Source organism: Alexandromys fortis, unplaced genomic scaffold, assembly GCF_014885135.2.
Source record: "Alexandromys fortis isolate MF-2015 unplaced genomic scaffold, M_Fortis_MF-2015_v1.1 scaffold_229, whole genome shotgun sequence".
Lineage (NCBI taxonomy): Eukaryota > Metazoa > Chordata > Mammalia > Rodentia > Cricetidae > Alexandromys > Alexandromys fortis.
In genome coordinates, this window is record NW_026068122.1 from 1,899,114 (window position 1) to 1,915,157 (window position 16,044).

A 16,044-nucleotide genomic window follows, 5' to 3' on the forward strand; every position below is an offset into this window, starting at 1 on the left:
AGACTCACATGACAGGTGATGATTGTCTGAATGTATGCAAAGGATTTGTAACACAAAGTGCTTTAGGGGGACTGGCTACTACGAACCTTCAGTTTAATTCTTTATATCTCAATCAGACCATCTATATTAATTTTCTAAAACCCAGGAACTGACAAAATCCTTTCCTGATTGCTATCTTCATCTCCCTGTTCCTGAATGTATAGATAACTGGATTTAGAAAAGGAGTCAAAACTGCATCAAATATAGCTAGAAATTTATCCACATGTGTTGGAGGAGCAGGCCACACATAGAAAAAAATCAATGGGCCAAAAAACAAAATTACGACAGTAATATGGGCCAACAGAGTAGAAAGGGCCTTGGATGAGGGTCCGAAGGTGTGCTTCTGGACAGTGATGAGGAGGAAGATGTAGGAGATGATGAGTAAGAAGAATGCAACCAAGGAAATGAACCCACTATTGGCAGTGACCATAAACTCAAGTTTGTAAGTATCTGTGCACGCAAGCTTAAGAAGTTGTGGTATGTCACAATAGAAGCTGTCTAATATGTTAGGACCACAGAAGGGCAAGTTTATAATAAAAGCCAACTGGGCTGATGAATGAATGAGGCCAATGGTCCAAGCAGCCATTAATATTAACAAGCACACCCGTGGGCTCATGATGGTCAGATAGTGGAGGGGTTTGCATATGGCCACATACCTGTCAAAGGCCATAGCTATGAGCAGCACCATCTCAGTGCCTCCAACAGCGTGACTGAAAAATATCTGACTGATACAGCCTCCAAAAGAGATGACTTTCTGCTTCCTAAAAAGATCACAAATCATTTTGGGGGCTGCAATGGAGCAAAATATAAGATCAATAACAGAGAGATTTGCCAGTAGAAAATACATAGGAGAATGCAAATAGGAGTCAGAAGTGACAGTGACAAGTATGATGAAGTTTCCTGTCAAACTGGACACATAGAATAGACAGAAAAAGAAAAAGAGAAAAATCTGGATCTCCCAGGAGTTTGAGAGCCCCAGCAGCACAAATTCAGACACTGCAGAATGGTTTGCTCTCATGGTGGGCCCAATTCAAGGGTTTATTTTATTGTTACCTAAAGGGAAAAAAATGAGAATATTCAGATTAATAGTGTTTTCATACTCACTATGAAAGGTATATTAACAATGGACAGCAAGTATTACCTGAGTGTTTCACAAAAATTGAATTGCATCCTGTTGGCCACTATTGCTCTTGTTACAAATGACAATCAAAGATTTTCTAAAAAGAAGACTTGCTGCAGAGATCTCTATCACACACAATTGTAAAGAATCCAGCCAACTGGTGTACATGTCGCACCTGATCAAACACAAAAACAAGAGCACTTGATGTTGAGTTGCCGAGTTAGTGCTTTCAATGTTAACCATCCTGTCCCTGGAATCAGAACAACTGATCTCATCTGCCACACATGCAGGGCAGACACTGGCTATTGCACAGAAGAGACTCTAATTTTATTCCTCAAGTTAGAAACCATCTTTCTCTCTATTATAATACACTTTTTTTTGAGACAGGTCTCAAATGATGCTTTCACTTATAGGAAATTTAAGCAAGGAGCACCAGGACAGTACTTGGAATGTGATTCCAAAATGGGACGCATGAGACAGTTCTTGCTCATTGTTCAAATGAGAAGAAACATGAGAAACATGAAAAAACAGTGAATAATTCATTATGGTATTTGGGGTGATAGTATTTCATGTAGACACAACAGAAAAATCAAGAGCCCCTAAGGTTTAAGCTTTACTGCAATGTCCAAAAAAACATACCCAAGGTTAAAGAGACTAAATGAGGGTTGTGTAGATGAGGTCTAAGAGGCAATGGGAATAAAAATCATTTAAACCATAGCAGGCCATTATAATGGTGTACTATCAGAATACTTCAAAATCCCATGGCTAAATGGGATCACACAGGTTTGTATATAACAAAAGGTAAAATTATCAATGAAAAAAATCTAAACTGTAATAGCAAAATAACAGAAAATTAAGGATGTCTTTCTAAATATCGAAATTCACATGTCAAAACAACTTTTCTACACATATAAAATAAAATTCTAATGTCTCCAAGATTTCAGACACTAAGAACTAATGTGCCCTTCATGGATATGTGAAAACTCCTCTCTTTTCAGAGTACTTTCTGGAAAGAAAAGCAAGTGTTTGTGCAACTGGAATTTCCATGTTAGGAAACTGTATGAAGCCTAAGATCATCCAACAATCTTGAATATGGGTAGAATAGAACCAAAAAATGGTGTTTACAATTAGATAGGAAGGAGGAAAGGAAGGAGGGAAGGAGGGAGGGAGGGAGGGAGGGAAGAAGGGAAGGAAGGAAGGAAGGAAGGAAGGAAGGAAGGAAGGAAGGAAGGAAGGAAGGAAGGAAGGAAGGAAGGAAGGAAGGAAGGAAGGAAAATAACTGAGCATATCAGATGATGCTGAAATGGCATGACTTGTGTCTTCTGAGTCTCACAGACAAGAGTTACACCCATTGGCCCCTGGAAGGCTCAGTGATCTCAGAGCATCTTTTGTTCTGAGTAACCTGAGCAAATTCTGAAAGAATATTTTGATTACTTTTATCCTCTAGAATACACACCCATTATTATCTTGTCTTCTTTTCTTTAATTTCTTGCTTACAGGCTATGAAACCACGACTCTCCAATATTTCCTTTCTAAAAATCATCCTATATTGTAGATTTGCCTGGGCTTAGTCATTTAGAATAGAATCTTAGCCACTTGAAGTTCATACTTTAAAGAAAATAAAGGAACTACCACCTTGGTTATAAAATCAGAGAAGTCAAATTTCTGATCCCATGGACACCAAAGGGATATCTAATTTTTACAAAAATACACTATTTAAGGATACAGTAAATATTTTTGAGGTTACTTTTGCCCCATCATTTTGATAGTGCGTATTTTTCTGCTCGTAGAACTATAAGGTCAAACATTTAACCTGTGTACATGTCTGTTTTTCCACAAGCAAAAATGCACAGATGATATTGACATTCTGCTATTCAGTTTTTGCCTGTTTTCCTTCCTTTTTATGTTATCTGTCTCCAAATTAAGCAGTTATATTGTTAACTATTTCCCTATATGTTTCATAATGTCAATCTCTATGCGCCTGTATTTGGGTTTGTGTTTTTCCCTGGGTATTATCTAAATGTATTTCATGTATGATAACCCAAATTAGAATGAAACAGAAAACAACTAAAAACTCAATAAACCAGTTCAGACACCCTCTCCTCTGTTGCTTAGGTTCTTAGCTGGGATCATTCGTGTGAATTCTTGGGAAATTCTCTAGAGGCAGATTTCTTGCTAAACCCATAATGGCTCCTTCATTCAAGATATCTCTTTCCTTGCTGTCATTTCTGTTCTTCCTCCATCTCGACTATCCCATTCCCTCAAGTTCTCCTTGCCTCTCCCCTTCTCCTCTCCTTTTTCCCTTCCATCCTTTCTTCTCCTCCTGAACCTTTGTTCCCAATTTTGTCAGGTGATCTTGTCCATTTCCACTTTCCAGGTGGATCTATATATCTTTTTCTTAGGGCTCACCTTGTTAGTTAGCTTCTCTAGGCTCAATAAACATAATCCATAGAAAATGCTTTATTTTTCCATTGAATGCTATTTTAGCAATTTTATGTTTGTAAATTATAGAATAGAAAAATTAGACATGCAGGGAAAACTTTGCAAAAAGGCTCTACAGTTATTTTGTGTCTAATTTATGTGTCTATCATTCCACTCTTGTTTCAATAAAGGCACCAGAGAACTACAATCTATAATTTATTTCTAGTTAACATGTCTGTGACCAGCATGGAAACAAATCAAAACAGGTAGTCCTGACTTTTGGTTTCTTCTATACATTAAATCCTACTTTGATTCTTGAAGTGATTAATAGCCAAATTCTTTACTAGGCATACTTCACCCTCCAAAATATATGCTGAAAACTTCAGATTGCTCTTAAACCAAAGGTACATTTCTTTTACTACAAGGTAATATTCTATGTCTGATATTTGCCTTTCTCCACTTTTTACAGTTATTTTCTTTCTATTTTGATCTGTTCTATCTTCTCTACATTATAATATAAAACTGGTTGACAGGTATATGGAAAGATAGACCAACAGGCAGACAGAGAGACAGAGAAATGAGACTCTGCCACTAGGCTAGTTTTCTGAAATTGAATTAAAAAATCTGTGTCCAATTTCTCCATTATCATGTTCCCTTTCCATCTTTCACCTACCTATTTCCAAACGGCAGAATTTCCAGTCAGAGAATTCCCTACTAACTAAGTTTTGACATACACCACTGCTATTCTAGAAATAACTGAGTAAATAAAAAAGGATATTAATTAAGAGAGTGGAAACTAATGACCAGATAGATGCTGCTGATGAGCCTAGACGTGCCAACATTGTTCATGTGACCCAGGGAATTACCACTGCAATCCAATCGTTTTGGTGTAAGTAACAAATGAAAATCTAATGAGTCACTGGAGAGGAAATAAAACTGAAACAGTCAGTTCTTAGACTATTGCCTTTGGTGATTTTTATCTGTCACTTCGAACCTGATCACTGAAGACAAAGTGAAGCAGAGTATTTGAAGATAAAAGTAATCAAAATCATGTGAATCTCACTATATACTTCAATGAGAACACATGACCCAGAACAATCCAAAAACAGTTTAATTTCTTTTTGCTTTACAAATTTGTCTACAATATAATCTCCAAAATCATACCAGAAGTTGTCTTGCTAAAGTCCACTAGATTGTAAGTTCCTTGAAAGTAAAAACCTACACACGAAGTTTATTTACACTACTTGTTCTCCAAGTTTAAAGACCTCCAAGCCCAACAAAGAAATACACGCAAACACAGCATTTTAACTTGTTCCAGATAACAGTGTTTTTAAAGGCATGAACAGTTCAGAAAAGAGGAATAGAAAAGAAAGAACACGTAAGTCTACTTCTACGGCTCTAGGCATGCTTTCTGCAGGAACCATCATTCTAATGAAAACTTGACATTATTAGCTAGGAATGAGGGAAGTGAAGATCAAGTGAGGTACTTAATTAAGTGAGGTCACGTAATACTCAATTAATTAGTTCTAAAAAGAACAATTTACTGATTGATAAGAGTTGTGTTCAGCATTGTGTGTGCTGCTCTTTTCCTTTTTTATTATTTTATTTTTATATTCTTTATAATGTATATGTAACATAGTCAGCACATTCACCCCATACTCCACCCTTACCTAACTGTTCACTCTCCCATTATTTTCCTTTATTGTCTTAGATAAATTTTGTCATATACACATACATGATTTTTAAAATGCATATAAACTCTAGGAAACACAAATATGAGAAAACAAATATTTGTCTTCATGGCTTAACTCAGTTAATATGATTATCCCCATATATATCCCTGAAAATGATACAACTTTTTTCTTTTCTATGGCTGAAAAAAAAATTTATTCTGTGTATATATCACATGCCCTTTATCCATTCTTCTTTGGTGAGACACCTAGGTTTGTTCTAAGTCCTATCTACTGTAAACACTGCTACAGCAAACATTGATGTGGAAGTATCTCTGTGATGTCTTATCTCCAAGTAAACACACAAGGGTGGTTTACCTGCATCTTATGTTTAATCTCTTTTCTGTGTTTTCAGAGAAAAATGTTTCCATAGGATCTGGACAAGTTTATGCCTTCCACCAGCAGTGCATAAATGTAACTGATCAGGATTGGACATTTGTTTTCTGTTTTTCTATTTTTTTATTAGTTCTTTGAGAATTTTGGTCAATGTATTTTGAACATACCCACCCCCTCTCCAGCTCCTGCCAGATCTACCTCTGATTTCTCACCTATGCAACTTTATGTACTCTTGTCCTTTTGCAGCCCATCAAATACAGTTGATGTTTCTCATACACGGTTGCACGTGCAGTTTTCTATTGTAGCATAGTCAACTCACCATGGGTCACATTGTTAAAGACATCTGACTCTCCCCTTCCCAGCAGCCATCAGTTGCCCATAGCTCTTAGTTAGGAATAGGACCTTTTGCCTACCTTCCCTTCACCATTCTAGAATATTCTCTGCTATTTTCTTTCTTTCTTCTTAAAAGTAAAACATAAGATAAAACAAAAACTATTACATTGGAATAAAACAAGACAAACCATCAGAAGGAAGAGAGCTCAAGAGATGTCACAAGAATCAGAGACCGACTTATTCACATACTCAGGAATCACATGAAAAAAAAACACTAAACAAGAAACTACAATATGTATGTAAAACACCTGGTGTACACTCTATGTATGCAACCCTATTCGTGCTTCCTCTGTCTCTGTGAGTTCATATGAGCATTGATTATGTTGATTTAGAAAGTCTTATTTTTTTGGTGTATTCCATGCCCTCTGGATCTTGCACTTTGTGCCTTACTTCCACAAGGTTCCCAGAACCCTAAGTGGAGGAATTTCATGGAGTTTTTTTATGAGTATTCCAAGGACTCTTATTCTCTCCATAATGTCTGTGAATCTCTATTTGTTCCTGTCTGCTTCAGAGAAGGCTTCTCTCATAATGACTGAGTAAAGCACTGATCTAATTTTTTTCTAATTGGTCTCATTTTTATTGATTTTATTGAGCTGTACATTTTTCTCTGCTCCCCTCCTTGCCTCTCCCCTCCCCTTTGACCCTCTCCCATGGTCTCATGCTTCCAATTTATTAAGAGATCTTGTCATTTATACTTCCCATATAGATTAAATCCTTGTATGTCTCTCTTAGTGTCCTCCTTGTTGTGTAGGTTCTCTGAGACTGTGATGTGTGGGCTGATTTTCTTTGCTTTATGTTTAAAAATTACTTATGACTGAGTACATATGATAATTGACTATTTAGATCTGGGTTGCCTCACTCAATATGATGTTTTCTAGCTCTATCCATTTGCCTGTAAATTTCAGGATGTCATTATTTTTCTCTGCTGTGTAGTACTCCATTGGGTAAATGTACCAAATTGTCCTTATCCATTCTTTGGTTGATGGGCATTTAAGTTGTTTCCAGGTTCTGGCTATGAAAAACAATTCTGCTGTGAACATAGTTGAACACATGCCCATGTGACACAATTGAGCATTCTTTGGACATATACTCAAAAGTTGTATTGCTAGGTCTTGAGGAAGGTTGTTTCCCACTTTTCTGAGAAATCACAGACTTCCAATACAGATATCCAAAGGGGCTGTACCAGCTTCGACACCCACTAGCAATACAGGAGTGTTCCCTTTAACCCGCATTCTCTCCAGCATAAGTTGTCATCAGTGTTTTTGATCTTTGCCATTCTTACACATCTTGGTGTAAGATAAAATCTCATAGTTGTTTTGATTTGAAATTTCTGATGACTAAGGATATTGAGCATTTCCTTAAGTGTCTTTCAGCCATTTTAGATTCCTCTGTTGAGAGTTTTCTGTTTAGGTCTCTACTCTGTTTTTTAATTGGGGTATTAGTTCTTTTAATGACCAATTTCTTGAGTTCCTTGTATATGTTGGAGATTAGATGTCTGTCTAAAGTGGGGATAGTGAGACTTTTTTTTCCATTCTGTAGGCTGCCAATTTGTCTTGTTGGCTATGTCCTATACTTTACAGAATCTTTTCAGTTTCAGGAGATCCCAATTATTCTTAGGTTTGGTCTTTTTATTGTATCCCATATTTCCTGCATGTTTTGTGATGAGAATTTGTTGGTTTTGCTGTTTTCTTTGATCAGTGTGTTTATTTTCTCTATGGTATCTTCAGTGTCTGACATTCTTTCTTCTATCTCTTGTAATCTGTTGGTAGTACTTGTCTCTGTAGTTCCTGTTCATTTACCCAGATTTTCCATCTCAAACATACCTCAATTTGTGTTTTCTTCATTACTTCCATTTCATTCTTCAAGTCTTGAACCACTTCCCTTACCTGTTTGATTGCTTTTTCTTGTTTCTCTTGGGTATCTTTGAGCGATTTATTCATTTCCTTTACCTTTTTGTATGTAATCTCTAATTGTTTATGGCAGTTTTTCACCTCCTGATTAAGGTCTTCTATTATTTTCATATAATTCACTTTTGAGTCGATTTCTTCTAATTCTTCTGGAGTAGGGTGTACAATTCTTCTTATTTCTGGATCCCTGGATTCTGGTGATGTCATGTTGCCTTTCAGGTTGTTGGAGGAATTCTTGCATTGGCGTCTTCCCATCTCTTCCTTCAAATGGAGCCAGGAGAGGCCTGGTGTCTTGGTCCAGTCTTTGCTGTGACTGACTCTCTGGGTGTATCTCTTCAGTGTAGAAGCAGGAACTGTCCCGTCCAGATGGAATTTCTCAGCACCAAAACATGAACGCCTGGTAGTTCAATGCCCCACGGACAAAAAGGGGGAACTTGGAAGGCAGGGCGGGGACGAGTAGAACACAGGAGACCCTGCTGCACAAGCTGAAGGTACGCGTGCTCCCTTTTGGGGGTCCTTGAGGCCTGCCGGTAGGCAGGCACTCACCGCTCTGGGTGGGTAGCCTTAGTGTAGGAGCAGAAAACTGTTCCTGAGCAAAGGACCTTGGAGAAAACGCAGGCTTTGGGGGGGGGGGGGTCTTGTGTAAGAAAGACAGCCCTGCAGAAGGAGCTGGGGGAGGGGGGTTTGTGCTCTCTTCTGGGACAAACCGCCCCTGGATAGCACACACTCACCGGTCCAGATGGAACTCCTCAGCACCTAAAGAGGGCCGTCTGGTAGCCCAATGATCCGGGACAAAAGGAAGAACGTGGGAGGCAGGGCGGGGTCCAAGAGAGCACAGGAGACCTCTACCTGATCCTCTTAGGATAACCATTGTGTAGTTTGTATTCTTTCAGAGGTTTGCTGTATTTTGCATTTACATATATTTGTCTTTGTAAATGAATGTAAATTCTATTTTCTGTTTATTGTTTCACAGATGCTACAGGGAATAAATCAAGGGCCAGGAAACAAGATATAACAAACTCTAGTAAGGAAAGAGAATTTATATAGAGAAAAATATTCATACTTAGAGCAGGAATATGAGAACAAATAAAAGATAATAAAAGAATCAGAGATGCCTACAATGGTGATTTCTTACCATACTAAGAACAACGGAGCGAAGAAAGATAATAGAGGCTTGAACAAGCCCAAGTAAAATGTACAGCCACAGAAGAGAGTAAACAAAAGGGAACTGTTAGCAAAAGTGGCACAGCTACTTCTGCGGCTACCACATTAGAGGAACACCCATTAGCCCAGTTCCTAGCCCAAGTTTTCCATCACTGGCTTACAAGCATTGAAGCTTGTTGGTAGACTAGTTAGTTTCATGTGTTGTGAGCTCATTATCACATTTCATCTATTTTAAAAGTGTCCCGTGCTTGATGAAATATCATTTGAATAACAAGGAAATTTACAAATTATTAATTTAATGAACAAATGATAGAACTGGCACTAACCACTCACAGGTTTCTCAGTAAAGGACAACAAACATAAGGCTGTACAGTGGCTACTTATGTGAACAAGACTTTATGAATACGGAAGTCATTCAGTACTGCAGGTAAGTCTGATCCTAACTAACCTCATGCTGCACCTCAAGCCACTGAACCAGAATAAAGGAAATGAAAATGTCATGTAGTGAAGAGCAAGGATTAACTGTGCTGTGTCTGTCTTAAGGCACCAAACTTGATGACGCAGGTGAGTGTGTGCCTTGTGACAGTCATCCAGTGGCAATGATCTGCAAATGACTGGGACCTGGAGGAACTGAACTGTGAGATCTATAAAAGCATAGAAAATCTTCAGGGATGGTATTACTTCCGTATCACAGAGTACTTGTAGCAACACATGCAGTATCATAGTACCTATTTACCAACTCACAAAGTGAACATATATGTTGTTTCAATTCCTCCTTTAAATTTCATATATTTTTTCTTGAGTTTCACTGTACCATGGAAATATACTAAGAAAAAAGAAATAATAAATACAAATAAATGATGTGTGAACAGAATAACGCTAATCTGACAGAAAAGTCATGTTTACTTAGTTTCTTGTCAGTTTTCCAAAATGGCTTGCAAGTTTTCTACACAAAACAAGCATCCATTATACCCCTGGATGTGTTCTCTTGAGTTGAATCCTCTTACACAGCAGAAAAACTCCAAATGGGTAACACATACAAACTACAGGAGACAGACAAATGGTTCAGTAGAATAAAGCTTTATAAGAAAACCAGTAAAGGCATCGAGAAATTCCTGCATTTGAGACAATGTACAGTAAACACATATACATATGGGCAACATTAATTGGATTTAATATTTTCTTTATAGTTTATTGTTTTAACATATATTTGAATATATTTAAAATTAAAAAAGTCATAAATAAGAAAAGAAATGAGAGGGGCCAGAAATGAATGGAGGGGGGAGACAGAAGAACGGAACTTTTTAAATTCAATGTTCATGCATGAAATTCTCAACAAATAAAACAAGTGTAAAAAAGAGAAAGTCTCCTTATTCTAAAGGCCTTAAGTATCAGTTACTTCAAAGTAAACATTATTCCTTAGGAATGTAAGTTCAAGATTATTATAATCTGTGCTTTATAAATACATGTGATTCTCTGTTTTCTGGAAAGATTGTTAATCCAGACTAAGCAGGAAAGTATATAGCTATATAGAGAAAGACAAAGATATATACATATTTTATATATGTGTGATATCTATATACATATTCATAAATAAAAGATCTTTCTGAGGTTGATGAACAATAAGTTTCTACTTTCTACATTCATTGAAGACAGTCCTTAGCACATCAGTTTAAGAAGTTTTCCTATAACTAACTAGCTGTCTGCATACTCTCTTCATTGATACCTTCATTTCCTGATTTCTGAGTGTGTATATCACAGGATTCAGAAAAGGAGTAACAACTGCATCAAAAATCATTAGAAATTTGTCCAGGTGTGTTGAAGGAGAAGGCCAGGTATAGAAGAATATCAACGGACCGAAGAATAAGACCACCACAGAGATATGAGCTGAGAGAGTGGACAGAGCCTTAGAGGAAGCACTTGACGAGTGTTTTTGTACAGTGATTATGATGACAATATAGGAAATGATCAGTATGATGAAGGAGCCCACAGAGATGAATCCACTGTTGGCTGTGACCATGAATTCCAGTTGGTAAGTGTCTATGCAGGCAAGTTTGATAAATCGAGGAAGGTCACAGTAGAAGCTGTCCAACACATTAGGTCCACAGAAAGGTAAGTTTACTACAAAAGCCAGTTGAACCAGAGAGTGAAAAAGGCCAACCACCCAGGCAGCCACTAAAAACAAGATGCACATCCTCGGGCTCATAATGGTCAAGTAATGGAGAGGCTTACATATGGCCACATATCTGTCAAAAGCCATGGCTATGAGCAGAACCATCTCCACACCTCCAATGACATGAATGAAGAAGATTTGAGTGACACAGCCTCTAAAGGAGATGACTTTGTGTTTTCTGAATAAGTCATAAATCATCTTGGGGGACACAACAGAAGAAACACCCAAGTCGATGAAGGAGAGGATAGCCAACAGAAAGTACATGGGAGAGTGTAAGTGAGGGTCAGATGCCACAGCGAACACGATGAGGGAGTTTCCTGTCATGCTTGCCACATAAAACATGGAGGAGAACACAAAGAGCAATAGTTGAATACTCCAGGAGTTGGTGAGTCCCAGGAACACAAACTCTGACACCACGGACTGATTCATTCCTTCCATTGACCTTTTTTTGTGCTACCTGAGAGAAGAAACAGGAGAAATGATAAATTATAATTGTATTAAGGTAATGTCCTGCATTTATAAATAAACAAGCGCGAAGCAACACTAGTATTCAGGGGATCATAACTTCAAACCATAGTAAAATATCACCTCACAGTCTCCAAAGATAACAAGAGAAGGTGCTTGGGAACTGTTGGGAGAGGAAAGGAAATGGAAATGAGGTAATTATACTTTTACTTCAAAAACTTAAAATTTTTTTAAAAATAACAAGTTTTGGTAGATTTTAAGAAACTTGATATTAATATGAATTAGTATACTTACTCAGGAAGACAAAAAAATTCATGGAAGTACTTTAAAAAGTAAAAAATATAGACTGGTTTGTAGCTCAATGAAACAAAACTACTATAGGCCCATATTTTACATGATATGGCAGCCAGGATCTCAAGCCATAGGCTACATCTTAAGTGGTCACATAACCTTTCAGACAGGCTGTCCCTGCCCTAACAAAGGGTCAGGATGTTGCTTTGCTCCTCTCTTTGTAATTTGGAGCATGCCTGAAAAGATGTGCTAATTCAGTCATGTGACAACTAGCATACTGACCAAAAAGAGGAGACTTAACAAGCACAGGTAGTTGTGGATGTGACTAAAAGTCATTCACCCTGTTACTTAGGAAACAGATGTTAATGTATTTCCCCCCTCAGTTTATGCTTTCATATGTTTGGAGAGAGACTTCCTGCTCCCTGCTGTGCAGCCTAGCTTCCCCTAGAAGCAGAAAGACAAGTTTGCAGAATAAGTTAGCCTCAGGGAACTACAGCTTCAGAACAATTAAAAATAAATAAGCAGGTTAAATATGCTTCTTTTCCATTTCACAGTTTTGCTTCTTTGTCAAAAATCTGTTTCAGTTTTCAGTACTGTGGCTCTATAGTGAAGTTTAAAGACAGAGATTGTGATACATTCAAAAGGTTCTTGATTGTAGAGAATTTTAAGATTGTTTAGGCTATCCTGGGTTTTTATTTTTTCTTATAAAGTTGAGGATTGTTCTTTCGAGGTCTGTGATAAATTTTGTTATAATTTTAATGGGCATTTGCATTGAATCTGTACATTGATGTCAGTAAGATTGTTATTTTGCTATGTTGGCTCTACTTTCCCAAGAGAATAAGAGATCTTTCCATTTTCTGATGTCTTAAGTTTCTTTCTTCAAAGATTTAAAGTTCTTATCATTATAGGTTTTCCATTCATGAGATTAGAGTTACTCAAATATTTTATGGTATTTACGGCTATTGTAAAGAATGATGTCTCTCATTTATCACTGGTGTAAAAGAGGTGCATTTTGGGTGTTTGCAAATTCTGTCTATGACAAAATAATTCTACTGTGAACATAGTTGAGCACATGTCCTTATGGTATGGCTGAGCATCTTTTGTGTATAGGCCCAAAAGTATTATTGCTGAGTTTTGAGGAAGATTATTGTCTAATATTCTGAAGAATTGCCATACTAGGATCCAAAGTGGTTGTGTCAGTGTGAACTTCCATTAGCACTGGAGGAGTTTTTTTTTTCTTTATCCCACATTCTCTTCAGCATAAGTTGTCAACAGTATTTTTAATCTAGGTCATTCTTACAGGGATAAGATGGAATCTCAGAGTAATTTTGATTTGTGTTTCTCTAATGGTTAAGGATGTTATGTTTAAACATTTTTTAGTGTCTTTCAGTAATTTTAAGTTCATCTATTCAGAGTTTTCAGTTTAGGTCTGTTCCATATATATTTATTGGATTAATTGTTCTTTTGATGACTAATTTCCTGAGTTCTTCATATGTTTTTGGAGTGGATTAGTGATTAGTAAAGATATTTTTCCAATTCTATAGACTGGAATTCTATATATTATGTGTTGTTGACTATTTTCTTTGCTATACAAAAGCTTCTCAGTTCAGGAGTTCTGATTTATTAATTATTTCTCACAATGTCTGTACCACTGAAATTGTGTCTGAGATGTACTAATGCATTCAAATGTACTTCTAACTTTTTCTTCTGTGAGGTTCAATGTGGTTGGTTTTATGTGGAGGTCTTTGATTAATTTAAACTTGAGTTTTGTGCATAGAGAGAAATATGGATCTGTTCTCATTCTTTTACATGTTGATGTCAAATTAGGCCAGCATCATTAGTTAAGTATTCTTTCTTTTTCTATTTTCCCATCAGCTAGGCAGCTTAAGAGGAGGATAGCTTATAAACTTTTAATTCAATATAAAATAGTTAAACCCTTAGTTATAATATTCTATAGGAGATATTGATCCACTAAGTAAAATTATTAAAGGGAACAATGAGCCAATTTCCAATAGAGAGCTTATAGAAGTTGCCAAACAGGTACTCAACTGAGTAGAGTATAGATCTACAGATAGAGTGCACAATAATCAGCAAGTACAGTATATTAATTATGAATCAGCAATGGTAAATATGTATTCAGTGCAAAACTTATTCTACAGCAGTTTTATTTAAAAAATGTTTTTTATGGCTGTACCTTCCCCAAAACGCCCTTGCAATGAATTATAAAATGACCCAACCTATATTAATTTGGGATCAAGGATTTGTTTGTGTTTTTGTTCACAGAAAGAAAAGAAAGCTAAATGAGATGACTGTACATACAGTAAAGGAGGAGCAGACCTGAGGACATAGTAGCTGCAAACACCTTCATAGAGGAGTTGCAGGAGGAAGTTGGAGAAGAGCCCATTGTCCGGTCTTGCCCACCCCCCACAGAGAGGAGGGCCTGATCACAGGACCTGCTACTGCCACTCTACACTGCAAGGTGCCATGCTGCACTGAGGAACAGGTGTTGAGCTGCTTCCAGACATTTGGGACACACACAGAGACCCAGAGGCTCTGCTGACATGACCTGACCACGGTGACTACAATATTTTGCAGTTTGAATCCTGTTTGCTTTGGAGCTAAAATGCGGACAGACCATATAACTGTTTTAATCTTTGAGACACAAAACTCATTTTCAATAAAATATTGAACCTGAGAATGAAGACTTAAGCTTTCCCTTTAGGGAAAGAAAGACTCAAAATAAGGAATGGCTAAAACCCCTCTTCACTTAAGAAGTGGGCAGACTAAGGGTTTAACTACTGCTAAGAGACTGGAACTGGTGTTTGATAACAACAATATCATTGTACTCTTACTGGATTTGACCTAATGATATTTGTATAAAAGATGTTGAGAAAAGTTGGTATTGACCAATAATGCTGTAAATTATGGTACCGACCTAATGATATCTGTAAAAGTTCATATTGACCAATAATGCTGCGAATTATGGTACTGATCTGATGATAGTTGTAAAAGTTGGTATTGACCAATAATATTGAAAATTATGGTACTCACTGATAATATTTGCAAATGCTTATAAGACATTTTAAAAAAAGCTGGTATTGACCAAAAATGCTAAAACATTATGATACTGACATGATAATGTTTGTAAATGCTTATAAGAGGTTGAGAAAGTTTTGACACACTCTGTAAATGTTTGGGCTTAATGCATATGTTAAAAATTTTAGACTGTGATACAACATAAAAGATTTAAGAGGTGTTCTAAACCAGATAAAAAAACATTTTCAACTCAGATAATCCTTTCTCCTTTAAATAGGAGACTATAGCCTTTAGGAGCATGATTATTCATAAAGCATTATAATTTTTCCTGACAAAAAAGTATGGCTCAAAGACACAAAGGCCAAGAGTGTCTCTCTCCATTAATCTCTTTTCTTCACAGAGATTAGCAGTCAATTTAATGACAAGTGTGAAGCCAAATACCTAAGACAGGAGCTTACATATATGAATGCCTGTTCCAGAGACAGGAAAATTTGGGTATTTGAAGAGGTCTTTGACCAAGCCAGGCATGATCATCTGTTCTCTTGCAGAAGCACAGGTTTTATTAAAATTAATAATAGAGAATAGATTGTAGGCCCATATTTCTACATGATATGGCAACCGGGATCTCAAGCCATAAGCCACACCTGAAGTGGTCATGTAACCTTTCAGTCAGGCTGTCTCTGTCCTAAAAAACGGTCAGGATGCTGCTTTGCTCCTTTCTTTGTAATTTGGAGGATGCCCAAAAAGAGGTGCTAATTCAGACTATGTGACAGCTAACATACTGACCAAAAAGACATGAAAGAGCAAGCAGAGGTGGTTGTATACATGACTAAAAGCCATTCACCTGGTTACCTAGGAAACAGAATGTTAATGTATTTCCTGCCTCAGTTTACACTTTGATATATAAGGCTGTTTAGAGAATAAATGAGAGAAATATTTCAAGATATGAACTCAGGATTTCATGAGGGA

The 16,044-nt window shown here is 36.9% G+C and overlaps 2 protein-coding genes across 3 annotated transcripts; both read right to left on the reverse strand.

Moving 5' to 3' along the window:
• Nucleotides 1-121: 121 nt before the first annotated feature.
• LOC126490451 (olfactory receptor 4F15-like) lies at nucleotides 122-5,270 on the reverse strand. Of its 2 annotated transcripts, XM_050125389.1 has the most exons (2): nucleotides 5,263-5,270; nucleotides 122-1,052 (listed from the first exon to the last, which is right to left on the reverse strand). In XM_050125389.1, the coding sequence occupies exons 1-2, from the start codon at nucleotides 5,268-5,270 to the stop codon at nucleotides 122-124; spliced, it is 939 nt and encodes a 312-aa protein (XP_049981346.1). The 2 variants fall into 2 exon arrangements, with proteins under 2 accessions (XP_049981346.1, XP_049981345.1); XM_050125388.1 differs by lacking the exon at nucleotides 5,263-5,270 and having other exon boundaries at nucleotides 122-1,057.
• Nucleotides 5,271-10,782: 5,512 nt separating this feature from the next.
• Nucleotides 10,783-11,721, reverse strand: LOC126490449 (olfactory receptor 4F3/4F16/4F29-like). The gene has a single exon (XM_050125386.1). The coding sequence runs from the start codon at nucleotides 11,719-11,721 to the stop codon at nucleotides 10,783-10,785; it is 939 nt and encodes a 312-aa protein (XP_049981343.1).
• Nucleotides 11,722-16,044: the final 4,323 nt, after the last annotated feature.

What these genes read in the sequence shown, in the direction of transcription:
- LOC126490449 (XM_050125386.1), bottom strand. Translation starts at nt 11,721, where the DNA reads ATGGAAGGAATGAATCAGTCCGTGGTGTCAGAGTTTGTGTTCCTGGGA.